Consider the following 23,085-nt stretch of genomic DNA (forward strand, 5'->3'; position numbering starts at 1 on the left):
CCACATAGAGTCTTGAGGGCAGGTTAGTGAGATGGTTGAAAATCCATTACCACACACTGGGACTGGTGTTCAGTAATAGTCACAGTGAAACTTGCAACTGGATACTGGTCAAGAAATGAGTACCTTGTCAGAAATAGATTTCCCTTTTCTGTTTTATAAGGCCTAGGTTGGAGTACTTCAGGGCATTTCTAAGTAGACTTTATAGCTATATTGACGAGTGGCAGCACACTAGAAGGAAGTCCAGGAGCCTTCTGATGAATAATTTTTCCTCCTGGGTTCAGGAACTTAATCTGAAATTGCTTATACCCCAAGGAAGTCTTTCTTTTACAGTGGGTCCTTGTCTAGGCAGAGCTTCCCATCCTACCTGAAGATTCATCCTTTGACAGCCTTTTCATTTCAGATAGTTGGAGGTGCGCATTTTAGGACACTATGGCTGATAAATGGAAGCAGCTGATAGGTTATTTGCATATTCCTGGACTTCTTTCCATTCTTAGCTCGTAAGTCAGTTTGGCAAAACCCTCGTCATCTTAAGGACCTCCACCCAAGATAGGCTCTCCTCAAGAAGAATCGCCTGTAAGGGAGAATCCCCTGGAAAAAGAATCAGAAGAGCTTCACTTTATTTCACTAGCAAGGAAAAGAGTAGTCACAGAGATCATCTCTATCTCATATACTTTAATAGTAATTTGGGAGGCCAGGAAAAGTGAAGTCTGCATGGCTTCTTCATCTGTATTCAACTCAGAATATTCTGACAACTCCTCCTTCCACAGAGGGAAGCACGTCCCATTGAAGAATGACTTGTCAGATTATTCACACAAGTCCTAATGAACTTTTTTGTCAAAAAGTCATCCTCTGAGTTATGTCAAGACATGGGAAAAGACCATGCCTTGATCATCTTGTTGAGTGAGGGGTCTTCTGTTTCTTGAGTTGATAACAACACAGCCCCCTAAATGACCTTCTTTTTTAATGAGAAGTATTTGATGAAAAATAAAAATGTTCATGAACAGCTTTAATCTGATAATACCTGGGTATGTCATTACACAAAGAACTACAACATTCTTCATCCAGTCCCATGTAAAATATGTACTTGAAGTGCTTCTACTGTGGTGCCATTCTACGTTCACACAGACATTCATGGAAAAATGCCTCAGCCATGACAAAGCAATCAAGCCATAAAGAAAATCAAAAGAAAAAAATCACAAAAAAATTGAGTTCAACAAATAGACAGCAAAATAATAACTAGAAAGTAATCAATGAAAAACAAAATAAGAATCTTAAATACGTCCGATGAAACTTTTTTCCCCAGACCACCAATGAAAATGGGCTTTGCTCAGTCCGACTTTCCCAGTCAACAAAGTGAAATAAATGAGATAAATAAAACATTCTGAAAACACTAATCTGAAAATAAGAAACAACACACTGAAAATGGGTATGGTGATGTAGCTCAATGGTTAAACGTTTCCTAGCTGTTAATGAGATTCATACTGTAGTCCTACATTTAGTTTTCTCAGTTTCCACTTGCAGACTTTGAATTTCTGGCCATATCACTTAACCAGACAGTGCTCCGTGAAAAGGAGAGATACTTTCGTACAAAAGGCTTACCCAATTAACAAACAAATAAAATGTAAAAAATGCAGAAACACTGATCTTTTTGCAGTACTGCAAGGTTAAAATTTCACACTTCACTGAAATGAAACCTGACAACCTAACATTGAGGAGACTATGACTTACCAAGCTTGATGATGACTACAAACAGAGACAGGTTGTCAAATTCTATTAGGATATTGAAATTCACCAGGCAGGACTGAGCCAAAAAATAAGTTATGTTCTTACCATAATGTTCCATCTGTGTTGTTGATCTTCATTTGTTCAATATTGATGGGTATCAGTTCTGTCTTCAGAACCGAGTCGGCCATTATAACAAGCTCGCGCCAGCCAAAAAACTCTCGAGCTAAACCTACGCATAGTGCCCCTCTCTCTATCACCTCAGATCAAGTTTGCCCGTAAGAAAAGACGAGAGAAAGCAGAAGCTTTATCTGAGCAAATTCCCTAAAGGTAGTACCAAATCCGAACCTCCAGAAGTCTTTCGGAGGGGGATGGTGGGTGGAATGTACTAAATGAATGAAAATCAACAACACAGATGGAACGTTATAATAAGAACATAACTTCTTTATCTAATGTTGTTAATCTTCATTCATTTCTTACTGATGGGATAGAGTCCCTAGTTACTTTATTTCCTGAGAGACCCTATGGAAGGATATTCCTGAGCACACTGAACCAAAGGAGGCTCTCCCCCTGAAGACCAAATCCAATTTGTAATGCGTGATAATGGTATGAGGGGTAGCCCATGTTGCTGCTGCACAAATGTCATCCACAGAAGCTCTTGCATGGAAGGCAACAGATGTCACAATTGATCTGGTTGAATGCGGTTTGACCATAGTTGGTAGAACTTTGTTTTGTTGGTAGATAAATCAAATGCAATCTTTCAACCATTTAGAAAGAGTCATCTTGTAAACAGAAATTCCCACTTTTGGTCCTGAGAAGGATATGAATAATGGGTCAGATTTTCGTAGTGATTTAGTCTTGTCCAAGTAGAATCAAAATTGTCTATGCACATCAAGTAAATGCAGGGAGTATTCGCCTTTGGCAGGTCAATTGTTTGATTAATGGTCAAATCTGAAATAACCTTGGGTAAGAAGGTGGGATTAGTCTGTAGTGATATTCTGTCTTTATGGAAAACCATGTAAGGACGTTTTATGCACAAGGTCTGCAACTCAGTTATTTGCCTTCCTGAGGTAATAGCTACCAAGAATAAAAGTCCCAAGATAAAAATTTTATATAGCAAGTGGCAGCAAGTTTGAAAGGGGGACAAGTTAAGGACTGTAGAACTAGTGTCAAATTCCAAGGTTTGATTGGCTCTTTGAAGGGTGGTCTAATGTGCCTGACACCTTTCAAAAAGGTCTTACAGAGATGGTGAGAAATCAGGGATGAGTCCTGGAAACCATTGTGGAAGTTAGAGATAGCAGCCAGGTGAACTTGAATAGTTGAAGCTGACGCCCCTGAATGGAGAAGATTCAATAAATAGCTCAGTGCAGAAGTAAGCAAAGCTGTAAAGGGGACTTTTCCCTTCTCTCAAGACCAAATTATTAATCTTTTCCACTTGCTGAGATAAAGTTTCCTGGTGGGTGGTTTATGGGAACCCAGAAGAATGTTACGTACAGGGGAGGATAGATTATTTTGCCTGGCAATTACTGGAAGTGGAGGAACCAAGTTGTCAGCTTGAGACTCAAAATGTTTGGATGTATCAACCCCTGCAGGTGTGACAGTAATTATGAAGTTGAATCCAGAATCTGTGGTTGGTGTACTAGGTGAGGCCAAAGGAAGGGAAAGCAAAATTGTCGAGGTCAATAGGGTGTAATGAGGATTACTTTGCTTCTCAACCGAAGCACTTTCTTTAGAAATTCTGGGATCAGAGGAACAGGAGGGAAGGCATAAAGAAGTCCCATGGGCCAATTGTGTACTAGAGTGTCCCTCGGGGACACCCCCTGTGGGGGAATTAGGGCAAAGTAGCTGCTGCAGTTGTGGTTTGTGGGGGATGCGAATAGATCGCAGCAAGGCTGGCCCCAGTGACTGAAGATCTTCACTGCTATGACAGGGTTGAGGGACCACTTGTGAGGCAGGAGAACGCATCTGCTCAGTTTGTCTGCAATCATGTTGGAATCCCTGGGAATGTGCATTGCTGTCAGAATGCGGTTGGAAGACATTGCTCATTGCCAAATTCTCATGGCTTCCCAACATAATGGGTAGGACTCGGTTCCCCCTTTTTTGCTGATATACCAGACTACAGACATGTTGTCCGACTGGATAGCAAGTGTCCCTGATGGCAGGACAGACTGGAATGCTTGCAATGCTAAAAGCACTGCACTCAGTTCTAGAACACTGATATGCAGACTGGCCTCCATGGGGGACCAAGTGCCTTGGACTGTCTTTCCCTAGAAATGCCTCCCAATCAGGAAAGCGTCCGTAGTCACTATGGCCTTGGGCTGAGAGAGGGAGAAAGGATGACTCCATAGGTCTTTTCCTGGTTTCATCCACCAAAATAAGTTTTGTTTGCATCAATTTGTTATGCGGATCTGAAAGGACATAGGATGAGTCAAAGGAGACCACTGTGTTAGTAAAAGCCACTAAAGAAGCCTCATGTGTAGTCTTGCTGGGGAACTATAGTAATCGATGCTGCCATTGATCCTAGTAGCTGAAGGACTACCTGAGCTGAAACCTTGCCCTGAGAGAGTATTACCCAGAGTTGAGACCTTAGTCTTTCTAAACTGTGAAGTGGAAGGGAGACTAGATAAGTCTGAGTGTCGACAGTTACCCCTATGAAATCCAGATTTTGAGTAGGTCAACTTGCGTTTTTCTATGTTTATTGAGATCCCAAAGGATTTCGCTAGCTTTAGGGTGTAATGTAAGGTTGCAACCAGTAGATGCTTGGTAGGGGCAGTAAGGAGCTGATCATCTAAATACAGAAGCACCCGGAATCTTTGCAGTCTGAAGTGAGCTGTTACCACTGCCATGCATTTGGTGAACACTCTGGGGGTTGTAAAGAGACTAAACGGCCATGCTCAGAATTGGTAGTGACTGGCTCCCAGCCAGAAACAGAGGAATTTCCTGGACAATTTGTCCATTTTTATGTGGTAACATGCATCCTGATGATCTATCAAGCACATCCAATCATCTTTCTCTAGAAATGAGAGGATAGACTGAACCGTGACCATCCAAAATTTTGACTATCTGACAAATTTGTTTAAGATGCTGAGGTCCAAGATTGGCCTCCAGTCCTCTGTCTAAAAAGAATCGAGTAAAATCCAGATTCTATCTGGTCTAGTGGGACTGTTTGGATGACTTTTTTAGAAGCAGCTTTTGAATTTCTTGATCTGCTGCTTTCCATTGACTGGGTGGGATGTCAAGATGCTTTAGTGGTGTTGGGTAAAGATTGAAAGGACTGTGATAACCTCTGGTAATTATCATCTGCACCCAAACATCTGTAGTTATGGATTGCCAGGCCAGGTGGTGCAGAGAAAACCGTCCCCCAACTCCTTCCAGAGGCAAGCAATCAGTCCACTCCTCAGGACTGGTGATAGGGCTGTCCAGAGAAAGAATCTCTGGATCCCTGATTACATGGACCCCCTCTGCCCCTCTGTCTCTGGAGGGGAGTCTTCAGGATGAGTTTCTCCCTCTGCACGGGGGGGGGGGGTAAACTCACCACGTGTGTCACAGAAGGGACCCTGGGATTTCCTGTACCACATCTTTCCACTCCTCTGATTCCTAGAGAAGGATTGTTGGGGAGGTGGAAAAATGCATGCCCATGGCAGGCACTGTCTTTACGTCCTTTTTATACCTGGCTAATGTGTGTTTTACCTTTGAGCCAAAAAGAGAATGGCTTTCATGGGAGTATTGAGAAAGGAAGACTTAAAGAGATCCACAAAATCACATAGGCACATCTAGGCCTGATGTCTCATGACAAAGCCTGCACCAGCAGCTCTAGCTGCCCCTTCGGTAGTATGAGAAATCAACCACATGGACGAATTAGATACTGATTCCAGGGTGGCAAGCTGTGAGGCAACTTTGTTGCATACCTCATCAGAAACTGCTCCTGCTAGGGTTTCCAAGAGTTCTGAGATTAGGTCTCTCTGGAGACGGGTAAAATGTGCCAAGTAATTCAAGGACAGAATGGCAAAGGTCGATGAAGAATATACCTGCTTCCCTAACCTGTCCATCGCCCAAGACTCCCTGTTTGGAGGATGGACAGTAGGGCTCTCCTCAGTGAGCTATTTCCTAGTGGTCACCGCCACCAACATAAAGTCTACTGAAAAGCCTTTGGACCAATGTGGGTTGCCCTCTGGTGGAGAGATAATTTTATCTGGTCTCCAGAGGACAAGTTCAACGGTGTCAGGATTTCTCCAAGCATGCTACACGATGAGCTGAACTAGGTCATCTGTAGGTGGGGGTCACTCAGGAAGTAGAGGGTTGAGCATGGAAAACCTGCAAGAATACAGACTCCTCAGAGGATGGGTTGGTGAGCTTCCAGTCTCCCCGCTGCTTTAAGATTTCCAGTATGTCTCCAAAGGAGACATTTCAGGGGGTGACCATGTGGACCCTTCCCCTTCATTATAGTCTGTATCTTCGGTAAGGGATTATTCGGGAGAATCCACGTGCTTCCTCTTGCATGATCTCTTATGGGGTATCTCCACAGTGGAGGCCTCTAAAGAGGACTCAAAAGAGTGAGTACCTTGTGGAAGGGTATCTTGAGATTCCTGTGCTTGATGTCCCAGAGTAGTGGACTGTGTCAGCTGCAGTTCAGAGGACATATATATGTGGCACTCCGGTGGCGAAGGAACCAGCTATGAGCCTGCAGAGGCAAGTGTCCTCTCCATCACCTGGAAAGCAGCCCCACCCGAAGAGGGATGGGAGCCCAGAACCGAGAAAGACAACCTCAGGACCTGATTCACACCCCACACTGATGAGCCCAGCCCCAGGGATGGAGCCAGAAGAGGACATGGTGCCGCCCAGACAACTGGAACCGTAGTAGATGGTGCCATACAAAAAAACAGGTACCATATTATGGATCACGGTGCCAAATGTCCAGTCATGATCCCAAGGTTGGCTCAGTTCCAAGTGAGTCGTGAACCATAGGGTAGACTCTGGAGCCATGGTAAAGTCTACCACTGGAACCAAAAAAGCTAGTACCAAGATGGGCATCAACATCGAGGGCTCCAATACCTCCAAGGAGGTCGAAGGAGGAATATATGTCAGAGTCTGTGGAGAAAATTTCTTGGCTCCAGGTGGGAGAGAGGATGTAGAAGGAGTTGGAATTCCTCTGGTCGCCAGGAACTGATCTACTAGTCTCACTACGTCAGATTCCAAAATGCTCCTGGAGGAGCGGGTTAACATACCCGATGGAGACTCAGGGCATTCTAGGAAGAGACTGCACTGTTGTCCAAAAAAGGGGTCTGTTGACGGGGAGTATCAGGTCTGGGGTAATATTTTGCCCATCAGCACTGTGGTCAAAGGACCAGGAAGTTCTGTGGGGGGGGGGGGGGGGTAGTGACTTGAAATGGGGAAACTATTTTTGGTGCCGGGAGGGGACACTGGTACTGTAGCAGGAATAGAAGTTTTGGGTGGTTCCGTAATCACAAGCGGCACCATAGTAGGTGTTTGAGGCACTGGTGCTGATGACAATACCATAGTAGATGTTTGATGTCTTGGTACCATGGACAGTACCATAGGAGGGGTTTGAGGCCCTGAGCTAATCGGAGGAAGTCGGAGGAAGGGCTCTAAGCTAATTAATCTGTGACATATAACATTAAGTATCCTGTTTTTTGCTTATTTCTGAGTTATTTATAGCACTTTTATTTTACTCACTGTGTGTGAGGTATTAAGTAGAATTTTCTACAATTGTTAAGCATCTGGTTGGGTTTGTTTGTTCTGATTTCCTGCTAGGAGTGTATCATATAACTTGTTACATTTAAAAGCATTCTGTAGAGTCTCCTTGATGCTTTATCTGTTTAAAAATTTCTGCAGTTTTTTTCTACCTAAGTAGTGTTGGTAGTGTAGCATTGTTCATATTCAGGCTTTTATTTTTGGGCCTAGTTGTTTGTTAGTAGAGGCTGTGTGTCTAAGCACATGTCCCAGGCCATCACCGCTTAGCCAAAGCCAGTATAGCATTTCAGTGAGAGTGAATTGTTTGTGGTCATTGGCTGACTGGGGTTGCCTGAACTACACCTTGGAGTAAGCACCTCATTGGTTCTTTCAAGCTTTTTTTAAAGTTGTTTCAGGTTTCAACTTTGCTACTTAATAAGTTAACTTGTGACTGTTTCTGCCATTAAACACTGAGCTAATCAGAGGAAGTTGGAGGAAGAGCTCTGAGCTAACTAATCTGTGATACATAACATTAAGTATCCTGTTTTTTGCTTATGTCTGAGTTATTTATAGCACTTTAATTTTACTCACTGTATGTGGGGTATTAAGTAGAATTTACTACAATTGTTAAGCATCTGGTTGGGTTTGTTTGTTCTGATTTCCTGCTAGGAGTGTATCATATAACTTGTTTGAATTTAAAAGCATTCTCTAGAGTCTCCTTGATCCTTTATCTGTTTAAGCATTTCTGCATTTTTTTCTACCTAAGTAGTGTTGGTAGTGTAGCATTGTCCATATTCAGGCTTGGGTTTTGGGCCTAGTTGTTTGTTAGTAGAGGTTGTGTGTCTGAGCACATATCCCAGGCCATCATAGCACAGCAAAAGCCAGTATAGCATTTCAGTGAGAGTGAACTGTTTGTGGTCAGTGGCTGACTGGGGTTGCCTGTACTACTCCTTGGAGTAAGCACCTCATTGGTTCTTTCAAGCTTTTTTTAAAGTTGTTTCAGGTTTAAACTTTGTTACTTAAGAAGTTAACTTGTGACTGTTTCTGCCATTTCACACTGAGCTAATCGGAGGAAGTCAGAGGAAGGGCTCTGAGCTAACTAATCTCTGATATATATAACATTAAGTATCATGTTTTTTTGCTTATTTCTGTGTTATTTATAGCACTTTTATTTTACTCACTGTATGTGAGGTATTAAGTAGAATTTTCTATAATTGTTAAGCATCTGGTTAGGTTTGTTTGTTCTGATTTCCTGCTAGGAGTGTATCATATAACTTGTTTGCATTAAAAGCATTCTCTAGAGTCTCCTTGATCCTTTATCTGTTTAAACATTTCTGCAGTTTTTTTCTGCCTGAGTAGTGTTGGTAGTGTAGCATTGACCGTATTCAGGTTTGTGTTTTGGGCCTAGTTGTTTGTTAGTAGAGGCTGTTCGTCTGAGCACATGTCCCAGGCCATCATAGCTTAGCCAAAACCAGTATAGCATTTCAGTGAGAGTGAATTGTTTGTGGTCACTGGCTGACTGGGGATGCCTGGACTATGCCTTGGAGTAAGCACCTCATTGTTTTTTTAAGCTTTTTTAACGTTGTTTACGGTTTCAACTTTGTTACTTAAGAAGTTAAATTGTGACTGTTTCTGTCATTTCATTCTGAGCTAATCAGAGGAAGGGCTTTCAGCTAACTAATCTGTGATATATAATATTAAGTATCCTGTTTCTTGCTTATTTCTGAGTTATTTATAGCACTTTTATTTTACTCACTGTGTGCGAGGTATTAAGTAGAATTTTCTACAATTGTTAAGCATCTGGTTGGGTTTGTTTGTTCTGTTTTCCTGCTAGGAGTGTATCATATAACTTGTTTGCATTTAAAAGCATTCTCTAGAGTCTCCTTGATCCTTTATCTGTTTAAACATCTCTGCAGTTTTTTTCTACCTAAGTAGTGTTGGTAGTGCAGCATTGTTCATATTATGGCTTGTGTTTTGGGCCTAGTTGTTTGTTAGTAGAGGCTGTGTGTCTGAGCACATGTCCCAGACCATCACAGCTTAGCCAAAGCCAGTATAGCATTTCAGTGAGAGTGAATTGTTTGTGGTCATTGGCTGACTGGGATTGCCTGGACTATGCCTTGGAGTAAGCACCTCATTGGTTCTTTCAAGCTTTTTTTAAAGTTGTTTAAGGTTTCAACTTTGTTACTTAAGAAGTTAACTTGTGACTGTTTCTGACATTTCACACTGAGGTAATCGGAGGAAGTTGGAGGAAGGGCTCTGAGCTAATTAATCTATGATATATAACATTAAGTATCCTGTTTTTTGCTTATTTCTGAGTGATTTATATCACTTTTATTTTACTCACTGTGTGTGAGGTATTAAATAGAATTTACTACAATTGTTAAGCTTCTGGTTGGGTTTCTTTGTTCTGATTGCCTGCTAGGAGTGTATCATATAACTTGTTTGCATTTAAAAGCATTCTCTAGAGTCTCTTTGACCCTTTATTTGTTTAAACATTTCTGCAGTTTTTTCTACCTAAGTAGTTTTGGTAGTGTAGCATTGTCCATATTCAGACTTGTGTTTTGGGCATAGTTGTTTGTTAGTAGAGGCTGTGTGTTTGAGCACATGTCCAAGGCCATCATAGCATAGCCAAAGCCAGTATAGCATTTCAGTGAGAGTGAATTGTTTGGGGTCATTGGCTGACTGGGTTTGCCTGGACTACGCCTTAGAGTAAGCACCTCATTGGTTCTTTCAAGCTTTTTTTAAAGTTGTTTCAGGTTTCAACTTTGTTACTTAAGAAGTTAACTTGTAAATGTTTCTGCCATTTCACACAGAGCTAATTGGAGGAAGTCGGAGGAAGGGCTCTGAGCTAACTAATCTGTGATTTATAACATTAAGTATTCTCTTTTTTGCTTATTTATGAGTTATTTACAGCACTTTTACTTTACTCACTGTGTGTGAGGTATTAAGTAGAATTTTCTACAATTGTTAAGCATCTGGTTGGATTTGTTTGTTCTGATTTCCTGCTAGGAGTGTATCATATAACTGTTTGCATTTAAAAGCATTCTCTAGAGTCTCCTTGATCCTTTATCTGTTTAAACATTTCTGCATTTTTTTCTACCTAAGTAGTGTTGGTAGTGTAGCATTGTTCATATTCAGGCTTGTGTTTTGGACCTAGTTGTTTGTTAGATGAGGCTGTGTGTCTGAGTACATGTCCCAGGCCATCATAGTTTAGCCAAAGCCAGTATAACATTTCAGTGAGAGTGAACTGTTTGTGGTCATTGACTGACTGGGGTTTCCTGGACTATGCTTTGGAGTAAGCACCTCATTGGTTCTTTCAAGCTTTTTTTAAAGCTGTTTCAGGTTTCAACTTTGTTACTTAAGAAGTTAACTTGTGACTGTTTCTGCCATTTCACACTGAGCTAATTGGAGGAAGTCGGAGAAAGGGCTCTGTGCTAACTAATCTGTGATAAGTATCTTATTTTTTCTTATTTCTGAGTTATTTATAGCACTTTTATTTTACTCGCTGTGTGTGAGGTATTAAGTAGAATTTTCTAAAATTGTTAAGAATCTGGTTGGGTTTGTTCTGATTTCCTGCTAGGAGTGTATGATATAACTTGTTTGCATTTAAAAGCATTCTCTAGAGTCTCCTTGATCCTTTATCTGTTTAAACATTTCAGCAGTTTTTTCTACCTAAGTAGTGTTGGTAGTGTAGCATTGTCCATATTCAGACTTGTGTTTTGGGCCTAGTTGTTTGTTAGTAGAGGCTGTGTGTTTGAGCACATATCCCAGACCATCATAGCATAGCCAAAGCCAGTACAGCATTTCAGTGAGAGTGAACTGTTTGGGGTAATTGGCTGACTGGGTTTGCCAGGACTACGAGAGAGAAGTTACAATACCTGGATGTTGAGATATACAAGACAGAACTTGATTTTGAAACAAAAATCTTTAGGAAAGAAACGTTTTGTAACTCTTTTCTTCACTTCACTAGCGCACACCCCTCACATTGTAAGAAAAATATTGTCAAGGGGCTACGTTGGTGTGTGGATTTACCAAGTTTGAATCTGTAATATATAACATTAAGTATCCTCTTTTTTGCTTATTTCCAAGTTATTTATAGCACTTTTATTTTACTCACTGTATGTGAGGTATTAAGTATAATTTTCTACAATTGTTAAGCATCTGGTTGGGTTTGTTTGTTTTGATTTCCTGCTAGGAGTGTATCATATAACTTGTTTGCATTTAAAAGCATTTTCTAGAGTCTCCTTGATCCTTTATCTGTTTAAACATTTCGGCAGTTGTTGTTATTAGGGGCTGTGTGTCTGAGCACATTTCCCAGGTCATCATAGCTTAGCCAAAGCCAGTATAGCGTTTCAGTGAGAAGGAATTGTTTGTGGTCATGGGCTGATTGGGGTTGTCTGGACTACACCATGGAGTAAGCACCTCATTGGTTCTTTCAAGCTTTATTAAAGTTGTTACAGGTTTCAGCTTTGTTACTTAAGAAGTTAACTTGTGATTGTTTCTGCCATTTTACACTGAGCTAAACTCAACTTTCCTTGTCTAGAGGAAAATAGTTTCTAGTACTAAATATATAAGCACCTATCCAGGCATGTCTAAGGGTCAGCTCCAGGTGTTTTCTCCTGTCTACCTGATGAATCTGGGCATCTTGGGGCAATGCAGCAATTGCCACATGTACACAGACAACCCTCCCTCCTACCACCCAACACTACAACCTGTGAGAGATGCACTTATATAACCAAACTGGAAGCAAAGCTCTCTTCACCCAGGACTGGACTAGACAATCAAGAGAAGGTAAAGACTTGCACCACACCACACTCATCACACAGTCACTCAAAACCTACACCATCAAAACACACACATAGAAACATAAAACACACACCTACATTTGCAGAGGCTATCAAAAAAATCTACCCAAGCAACAGGGACCTCCAAAACAGAAACGCAAGCAACCTCCACCCCCCCCCAATAAAACCCAAATGACACATAGCCCACAAACTCAGTGTGTCACTCAGCCACAGCCAATAAGGCATAACAACGTACCCAACACTCTAGTCATAGGTGACTCTATAGTCAGGCGCACTGATGTTCCACTCACCAGGCTAAACAAGGAGAAAGTTACTGTCAGCTGCCTGTCAGGTGCCAGGATCAGCCACATAACGCATGCAGTCAGATCACTCCACAGCAAGTAGAAATATGACTCTGTCATTGTCCATGCTGGTGTGAATGACCTGAGATGTACCTCCCTGGACTATATGAAAATAGACATGGAGGAGCTTTCTGATCTTGTAGCCCAGGCATGTATGACCCTAGCCCTCAGTAGCATTCGGCCATCACCCAGAAACATACCACAGTAAAGGACAAAATGATTGACTTCAACAATTGGCTAAGCTTCTGGTGTCATTCTAAGGGGATCCAGTATCTGTCAGCCTGGGATGACATGATCGACACACCACGATGCTTTGCCAATGATGGCCTGCACCTGTCACACTTGGGATTCTGATTACTGGCTAAGGCTCTTTGCACCCCTATAGTGCCTTTTTTAGGCAAGATTCAAATGACAAATTAACCACCGTAACAGGTACAAGCAAGAAAAATCTGAGGGTAATGCTACTTAATGCTAGAAGTCTAAACCTCAAAATGCACTCACTTGAGGCACTCTTTAAAATGGAGAACATCGACATCTGTGCAGTGACAGAGACCTGGTTCAAGGCTCCAGACAGCACCACTGCATTACCAGGCTATAATTCATACCACACCTTTCGGCCACCTAACCTGGACCAAAGCCCTAAAGGCGGAGGCGTGTCCATATTCATTAAGGATATCCAGACTTCCAGGCTAGTTGCTCAGCATAATGCATCTGATATTATCCAAGTGCAACTAACTCTGGGCAAGACTGCAATGCAAATTGTAGTTTGCTACAGATCCCCCACCATGCCCCAGGATTCCCACTCCTCATTTCTTGATACACTGGAAAATATTAGGGTACAACCTAACACACTAATAATGGGCAATTTCAACTACTCCACCATTAACTGGGAAAACTACTCATGTACCAACTCTTGTGCTCAACGTTTTCTGGAATTTATAAATTCCAATGCCTTGGATCAACTTATCCACACCCCCACCAGAGGCAGCAATATCCAAGACCTGGTCATTACCAACATGGGCAACCGGTGTTCCACACCAGAGGTCAGTTCCTTGTTGGTCAGAACCGACCACAAGCAAATCACTTTAGACATCCACATCCCACCCCCATCCCCCATTAGGGAAACCACCATAAAAAATTTCTTCAAATCCAACTACACATTTCTTAAAACAGAAGTGGCAAACTTCATGACACCCATGCTGACGGACAATAGAGATACGACTGCTGAATCCTATACAATTGCACTTTATAAGCCCTTACACGAGTGCATGGATTGTGCAATCCCTAACAGAACCAAGATGCTATCCTCCAAAAAAAGGAAGCCAATCTGGTGATCCCCTGCTATAAACAAACTCTACAACAGAAGAAAGAAACTGTTGCAAAAAAGAGTAAAATCCCATGACCGGAGGAACTCCATGGTCAGCCTCAGTAAGAAGCTGAGATCCCTCATAAAATCCTCCAAAGCAAGTTACAAAAACAAAATCGCTACTGATTCTAAAGACAACAACAAAGCATTCTAGAGCTATGTCGAGAATCTCAATGGCAACACTCACATCTGCTCTGAGTTACAGCACAATGGCACTAAATATACAGAAACAACTGATATTGCCAAGAGCCTGGCAGATAGGTTCAGTGCTAACTTTACCCCTCTATCATCCCCTAAAGGGCCCATCTCTATACCAGAAGAATGCAAAGTACCTGTAATCATGACTGCACAGGTAAAAAACACACTCTCCAAAGCCAAGAATACAGCATCCACATCCCAGGCTGCGTTCTACATGAACTACAGAACAAACTGGCACCCCACCTAAGTACCATGTTCAGTCATAGCCTCACCTCAGGCTTTGTGCCCACTGAATAGCGCACAGCATTGGTTATCCCACTCCACAAAGTGGGAGCCACCACAGACCCCGGTAACTACCACCCCATTAGCCTGACGAGCCTGGTCTGCAAGACTATAGAGCATATCATCATGGAACTTATAAACAATGACATTGGTAATCTCCAAACTCTGGACCCTACCCAGTTTGGGTTTGTAAAAGGCAGATCATGCCTACTAAACCTGACAGACTTCTTTGAAGAGGTCACCAAAGCCGTAGATGAGGGTACGGTGGTTCACACAGCCTATCTAGATCTCGCCAAGGCTTTCAACACCATCCCCCACTCTGTAATTATAGACAAACTCACTAAACTAGGTATAAATCCCTATGTCACAAAATGGGTTGCCAACTGGCTCACTGACAGAATCCACAGTGTGAAAGTAGCAGACTCTAAATCCAACTTCAGACCAGTGACAAGTAGAGTACCACAGGGTTCAGTCCTAGGTCCTCTCCTGTTTGGTATATACTTCTCTGAAGTACAGGCTGACACAGAAGGTCTTTGGCTAACAAAGTTCACAGATGACTGCAAACTAGGAGCCATAATCAAAACTCCTAACGATGTGGACATCCTACAAAAGGGCCTCACTGAGACAGATGCCTGGTGTCAAAGCCATGGCCTCAAGCTCAATGCCAAAAAGTGCATTGTCATCCCTTTTGGTAAAAACTCTGTACCCATGAACTACCACATAGGCAGTAGTCTACTTAACACCAAAAGTGTGATAAGAGACCTTGGGACACAAGTGGACAGTAGTCTCTCCTTTGATAATCACATTGCCACAGTAGTCAGAAAATCCTTCTACATGGAACACCTCATCAGAAATGGTTTCTCATCCATAAAAAAAGAGGTCATTGTTCCCCTCTACTCATCACTCATTAGACCCATTATAGAGTATAATGCCTTTTTTGGTATGTACTTCGCAAGACAGCTACAACAACTGGAAAGGCCACAGAAATACATCACAAAGAGGATTACCGGCCTCAAACAGATGCCCTACGCAGACCGTCTCAAAAAATTCCAGCTTTACTCTGTTACATATCGTCTACTCAGAGGCGATCTCTGCCTAACATACAAAGCTATGTCAAACCCAGAGCTGTTGGACATGCTCCACGTAAAGAAATCCCAATCTCTCCGAGCTACACGCTCTAGTGACCTAAACCTTGTCACCACAATAAACAGAACATACTGGAGGGATAGATTCCTGTCCCAGAGACTTCCCATACTCTGGAACAAACTACCTATCTATATCAAACAAAACTCCTCATTAGCACTCTTCAAGAAAAATCTTGATGATTAGATGAGAGATAGGAAATTCACCCCGGGTATCACTTCTGTGGCTCTGCTTGATACGGGCACAGGAAAATAATTTTCTTGAGTAGCAAAAGCCAGGTTACCGTTTGGCTAGGCTTATACAGGCCCTAGGGCCAATAGCCTAGTGCCTACCTATAAAACTATGAACCTATGGTGCCAAGATTACAGGAGTCAATTTAGGAACTTTTGCCTTTGATTTCATGGGTAATTTAGCAGATTTAGAGTCACTGGCATGTTCCTTTTTAGGAGGAGTTAAGCCCTCCACCTCAGATATAAGAAATGAAGAATAGTTTCCTTTGGTAAATCCAGCATTACCATTGCATAATATACATTAAGTCTCTCATTCTCCATTAAGTCTATTACCTTACACTGCTTTAAGCCCGTATCCACCTACTACCCATATTTCCTTTATTGGCTTTTGATAGATACTGCCTTAGATACTAAAAATGTGAGTTTGTATATGTTCAGAAGTTATCCAACACTGTATATGGTTACTATGCTTATTGCCTCAGTACGCTAAGCCTATCTCCACCTACCACCTATATGACTTTTATCTGCTTTTTGCTACAATATATTAACTGCTATACTGGACATATCTGCTTTTTAGTTTGTTAATTGCAACAGTTACTGCAACCAAATGATCATATTTCTGTGTAACTGTAAGTATGTTGTTTCTCTATGCTCTCCTTTTGACCTGATGAATCAAGACAATACCTCAGTATGCTGCACTGTTTTGCTGCTCTCCTTTTAAATCTATGTATCCTTTATGCAATATGTAACTGTTTTATCATGTCAATTTTAGGATAACTTGATGGAGCTTTTCTCCCCGGGCCTCCGCTGTAAATGGACATGTGTCCAGTCTGACTACCCCGGCAAACAAATGTAAAATAAATAAAATAAATATAATAATTGCTGCACTGGATATATTATCTGGACATAGCATCTTTTTTTATCTTATGTTAATTGCTACTATTACTGTAACTATTAATTTGCATAAAGGAGCTTTTCCCACTGAGCCTCTGCTGAAAAAGGGCTTCTGGCTAAGTCAGACTTTATTGGTAAACAAATGTAAATAAATAAAAATAAATAAATAAATAAACAAAAATTCTACTTAAATCAATCATCAGTGACTTGGGTACCTGTGTTGATAAAAAAAAACACTCTTTGAAGACCACATCTCTGTCATGGTTGGAAAATCTTTCTATCTTGCACAACTTATCCTTCTTGGTATCCCCCTCAAAATCTAGAGAAGTTATGCATCCACTTTTATTATCATCTATTAGGCAAATCACTGAATATTATCCCTCCTTTGGCATGTACCTCCCTAAGAACCTAAATCAACTTGAGAGACCTCAGTACTTTCTCACTAAAACATATCTAGTCTTAGTACCCATACCTAGTCTGATTTGCTGAAAGCCTAGCCCTCTACTCAGTCTTGTATAGGCTCCTGAGAAATGACATATGTTTAGTCTTCTGTGACACAAAACATCCCACACTCTTTAAACTCCTTCACCAAAACAAGAACATTGGTAAGGCAAGTACCTGCTCTAGAGACATAAAACTTTGCAAGCTACATTAACTATCCCTACTGTCATGAATGGTACCTAACCCAGCCTATTGCCCATTTCTTGAACCGGCCCCCCTTACGTATCAAGAAGAGTACTTTCCTTACAATGTTTAAAATCAGTATATATGAGTGGATGTGTGATAATAAATCTTCACCTGGAACACATGGGGATAATACACCTAACTGGGGACACTACCACAAAAGTTGAGTAACGTGGCTGAAACTTAGTAAAAACCTAGGAACCTCTGAAATACAAAATTAAGGTCACTAGTTTGAGCTCTGACCCTTGTAGATGGCTATCCTTTAATGGGCTCTTGGTATCATGGAGGAGGAGAAGGAGACCTGAAAAAAGGCAATTTAGAACTTTACAAAGACTGCATTGAAGTTTTAGCAGAAGGTTCCCTCTATAAGCAGTGGGATAGTTCTATGGCCAGGATAACTGACATCCGCAAAAGTTCTGCATCACCCTCTCAGGGTCTACTACAATAGCTAGAGTCTCGGGCACACAAACAGCATTGTCTCTCAGTCACGGTCTCAGAAGTTTTGTAGTTTGCACAGACTACTACTCACACTCAGACTCAACTACATGATCAGGCTCTGTGTGGCAGCTGTGCAGAGATAGTATAGAGCTATTGCATTACAACCAAATTGTTATCGTGAGGAACGATTGAGAGGGGGTGGGAGTGCAGCTTAGCATTTCTGGGAAGGTAATGTAGGTTTAGGGAGTGATGGATGAGATTTAGAGTTAAGGAGGGGGAGGAGATTTGAAGGTTATGGAAAAAATAGGGAAGTATAGTGTTAGTGAGCAATCAAGGACTTTAGGTTTAGGGCGATAAAGGGGGTTTAGAGACTGATTGGGGACTTTAGGTTTTGGGAGGGAGGAGTGGAGTTTTAGGTTTTGGGAGTGATTAGGGATGTTAGGGTTAAGGAGGGGGAATGGAGTTTTAAGTATAGCCTATCTATCCTCCTCCACTTTCCTAAATAAATTCAAATCACATATCACTAACATCCTTACTAACTGTCCCAAAAATAATAACAATCATTCTAGGTGTCTTCAATCTTAATTATTTTGGCCCTTCTTCATTTGGCATGTGTACTTTCCTAGACACAGATATCCTTCAATTCATAAAAGAACTAACAAGATCTAACCTCAGGTCCTACAAACACTCCATACTAGATGTGATTATTGCAAACATACCAAATACCATCACAAACATAAACATTCTGCCACTATCATTAAGTGACCACTGCACAATCACTTTTACCACTGTCAACCAAACTATAAACCTACAACCAATATTAAAAGCATTCAGAAAGTAGATAGTTGCTCAAATATATACAAACTCAAAACCTTTCTCACAACCCACAACTGGAATCATATACTATCCTTACATGACCCTAACACAGCAGCTGTAAGCCTAATGAACTTCATACTGCAGTGGCAAGACAAATTCTTCCCACTCATACACAAGTTTTATGAACCCACCAAAACTAGATGTTCACGCATTAAACTTGAAACATTTTTTTAAGTTTAAGGGATGAAGCATGGCATAAATGGAAACAAAACTCCACAACTGACAACCACATATTCTTTTTAGTCTTCTGTAACCTAGTCAAGAATTCCATCCAAAGGCAAAAAAGAAATCTCCAAAGAAAGAAACAAATAACTGTCTAACATTCCCCCAAACACTTTTGGAAAGAGGTTAAACAACTTACAGAAAGAAAGCTTCCACATGACACCTGTCTACAAACACCATTTAATGTGATACCGCAAAGTTTCCTGCTGAAAGATTTCCTTGAAGAATTTAGCAAACTCCCATCAAAAACTCATCACTTCTCACATCCCCCACTTCCACTTCAATTGCATACATCCCAAAAAAGTCTCTATTCTTCTTGAAAGTATTTCCACTGACACCCCTCCTGGATCTGACAACATAAACTCCTGGTTCATCTATCACTGCACAGAGCATCTATGTCTTCCTCTTACATACATACATCATGCCACAGATTTGTAAAAATGCTCTGATTAAACCCCTCCCAAAGGAAACCAACTCAAAAGATATGTCTCACTTCTGTCCAATATCCATACTCCCAATACTGGGAAAACTTCTATAAAAGATAGTCTATACCCAACTCTCCCTTCTGTATTCAGCAATACCACCTGCTCTCCTCCAAACAACATGGATTCTGGCCTGAACAAGGTACGATGACAGCACTTTGATCCCTAACTGATGACACCCTGCTAGATTCTGATAGTGACCTCCTTACAGGTGCCCTATTTGTAGACCTGACAAAGGCATTTGACCTCACTGACCACCATCTTTTCCAAACTGAACTATACAAAATTGCAATCAGTCCAGATGCTGCATCATGGTTTAAAAACATCCTCACTGACAGATACTTTGGATTTAAAATGCGATCCTCAAAATCAGAATATGCACCTATTACCAAAGGTGTAATGCAAGGATTCATTCCTGCCCCCTCCATATTATTAACAAACTTCCTTGTGACATGACCCATCTCCCATGTATCTTCAATGCTGATGACATGGTCATTTACCAATTAGGTCACTCACCCCAACATTCAATGCCAACTCCAGTCAGACTTACATGAGCTCCAAACTACTTCTTAGCCTCATCAAGATCAAACTTATGCTTTCTGGTACTCCATAGAGAATTCACTAAGCAACTAACTATTTAAATATATTTGACCTATATAACCATTCCATTAAGACAACCTCTATCTTCAAATACCTAGGACTATGACCTGATCATTCACTAAACTTCCATTTCCACATAGATAAAGGGTGAATCAAAAATAAATTTCCTCCTTTTCTGGGCCAAAAAAATATCACCTTTTCTATTCCAGCCAGCCACAGCAGACATTGGTATAGGAATTCTCCTCTCTCAACTTGAATATGGGTTCCAATTTTTGCTTCTGTCTCCAAGAAAAACATTGCCAAACTAAGATTACATCTAACAGCATTTGCCAATTCATTACAAACTCACCTCTTTGTGCACATCACTGTAGCACCATAGAAAAATGCAAATGGCTGCCCATAAAACAAAGATCTAACCTACTTTTAGAATGCTAACTCTACAAACTACTCCAACTCCACACATTACTCCCCTTGCAGCTAAATTTCACAAAAAATTCCTTACACAACCTGAGATACTACTCATAAGCCTTCATTAACCCTAGAATCAAAGTCCACAGCACTGCCCATGCTTTCTCCTTTCAGACATCTATGCTTTGGCAAGTTCTCCCCATTGACATTAAGAAAATCAATACTTACTCCAAATTCAGAATGCAGCTCAAAAAGTACTTCTTCATCCAAGCCAAATGCTCCTATAACAAAGGACATATCACCTAGCCTATCTCCTTTCACAGTCTCTCTATAGCTTCAGTGAAGACTGATCCACGTTACAAACTAATGTATATATATATATATATATATATATATATATATATATATATATATATATAGTACATTACACTCTGATTGTACATTGCACTGTGCTTGTTCACTAGAATGTATATACACAGTGTTTTCTATGCAATTAGTCTGAATTACTCTGTTATTACTTATTTTTTCATTTGTGACATGTTTTGTATTTCACCTAGACTGAGTCTAAAATTGGTCAATATTGATCAGTGCACTTCCCTAGTAAACAAATATAAATAAATAAAGTATATAGATCAATTGTGAAATTCAGCGTTAGGGATTAGGACAGGATTGTCACACTAAAGGTTAGAGAGCCAGGACTCTGTTTAGGGCTAGGAACTGTGAAGCAGTGAGTTTCAGAGTTAGAATTAAGGCTCTGGTATGGCTATGCAGTTCAGTAGCACTGGATGGTGGAATGGCTAGGTAATTATGTGGCATCAGGCTTGTGGGAGTTAGTGTACTTGTCATTTAGAGCAAATGTCAATGAGCAAGTATGTCATGAGCTAACAGCATGCAAGCATGTATAGTAGACCTCTTCTCCCATACACATGTTAATTTCCAATTTTATACCACCCCAAATTATGCAAAGCCATACCTGTAAGTTCCCAATCACAGTACTGCTGTCCATGCTTCTGGCAAAGCTATGTTTGTCTAACCAATCATGAACTCAAGTCAGTGATTCTGTCTCATAGACTCCTTTGCTACTATAGAATGAATACCAATCATGCAACTTAATCTTTTCTCCCTTTTTGCTTCTTAAATATATCCTAGCATAATGATTTATTTGGAAACTAGACATACATAAATGTAAAAATGTGGATTTGTAGTACTAAATTTCAGTTTAACAGTATTTTTTTCTTAAGTGGAGTACAAACTATATCAAAGTGACTAAAATGCTAGACTCCAGTCTGAAATACTTGCTTATGATTTGGTATGTGACATAAAACTAAACAATTTATTTCCAATGTTATGCCCTGACACTTTCATATTAGCACTGGTGTGCCTTAATTGTTTTACAAACATTAATACATGTACTCGATCATCAGTATATAGTAATTTTAACACCATTTAAACCATATGCCAGATTTGAGTCATTATAAATCAGACTTCTGATGTTAGATTTGTTGAGTTGTTAAATAACAGTAAAGCAAAACATTTAAGTGCAATTTACATTTTTTCAAGCAGATCTGCATTTTGTAAAAGATTTAGTGTACACCTACTTGCATATGACACTTCCTCTAGATTTGCTGTGACATGGTTTAATCTGTAGAAAGCATGCGATTGTCTTCCAGATTTCTGGCTGGCATTTTCTGATATCTAAGACAGGGATGTTCATGAATGGCATTTTAATACTTCCATTTTCCCATAACTTCATGTCATTCATTGCCCCTTGGTCTGATTGGGTGTTGCAGCTCCTGAAGAGTTCTATTGGCCTAAAATAAAGAAAGTGATAAAGAAAAAAATGTTTTTTTTTTGTTTTAAACAAGTCAGCTTTTCAAAACTGTACATTCAAAATTACTTTCCTATAAAAAACATTTATTGAGTGACTTACAACGTTCACTATTTAAAGACAATTGGCACAATTCAGAAACAATTTGAGTAGTATGCTGGCTGGTGGTTTACATTTTCCTGAATTTACAAATGTAGATAGTTGTACATTTCACTAGATGTGCAAATTTTGTAACTGTTCCCTTTTAAAAATAGGGAATGGGATTGCTTATTGCAATATGGAATTATTTACTGCTCTCATGTTCTCTGTTTCCATCATAAACAAGGTAATTGGCCATACGTTTTAAAAAAATACAGATTGCATTTGTGTTTGAAATCTATCCAAATTAGAGGAGTGTACCAAACCAGAGCTGCTGCTGCTGCTGCTGCACATTTACTTCCATTTGCCTGTGACTGTTATTTGGACATGGGAAGTTCTAACTTGTAGAGAAAGTAAAATCCAGGATTTCAACGTCATTTTCATCCTGCAATAGCTAACTGCAAATAAAAGAAGATGCTAGTTGATTTGTTCTGTCACCACTGTAGCCACACAAAGCATTTTTTGCCATGTTAAACTGCAATACTGTCTTGTATATATAATCAGATCTTTATAAAAGTCATGAGGTTTAATTTGTTCATTTGTAAAAGCTTCTGGCTGTCTTATTTTATTAATGAATGGTATCCTCTCAGCACTGATGTGAATCTTGGAACCCATCCTTTTTATAGACAAACTGTATGGCCAAAAGTAACTATAATTTAATATTAGTTGGCCCACTGGAAGACTGTATAATAACTAAGATCTTGTTGTCAGATTAATAATCTAATTCATGGAAGCAT

At 40.4% G+C, this 23,085-nt stretch overlaps 1 protein-coding gene across 1 annotated transcript in view; it reads right to left on the bottom strand.

Annotated features, from left to right (window-relative positions):
• RECK (reversion inducing cysteine rich protein with kazal motifs) overlaps window positions 1–23,085 on the bottom strand; it is a 1,724,192-nt gene that overhangs the window by 536,869 nt on the left and 1,164,238 nt on the right. The window contains exon 11 of the mRNA XM_044065108.1: window positions 21,981–22,193. Within this exon, the coding sequence (XP_043921043.1) occupies window positions 21,981–22,193 (213 nt within the window). The remainder of the gene's footprint in view (window positions 1–21,980; window positions 22,194–23,085) is intronic.

This window comes from Protopterus annectens, chromosome 3.part0 (assembly GCF_019279795.1).
Source record: "Protopterus annectens isolate FY-2018-M chromosome 3.part0, PAN1.0, whole genome shotgun sequence".
Taxonomy (NCBI): Eukaryota; Metazoa; Chordata; order Ceratodontiformes; family Protopteridae; genus Protopterus; species Protopterus annectens.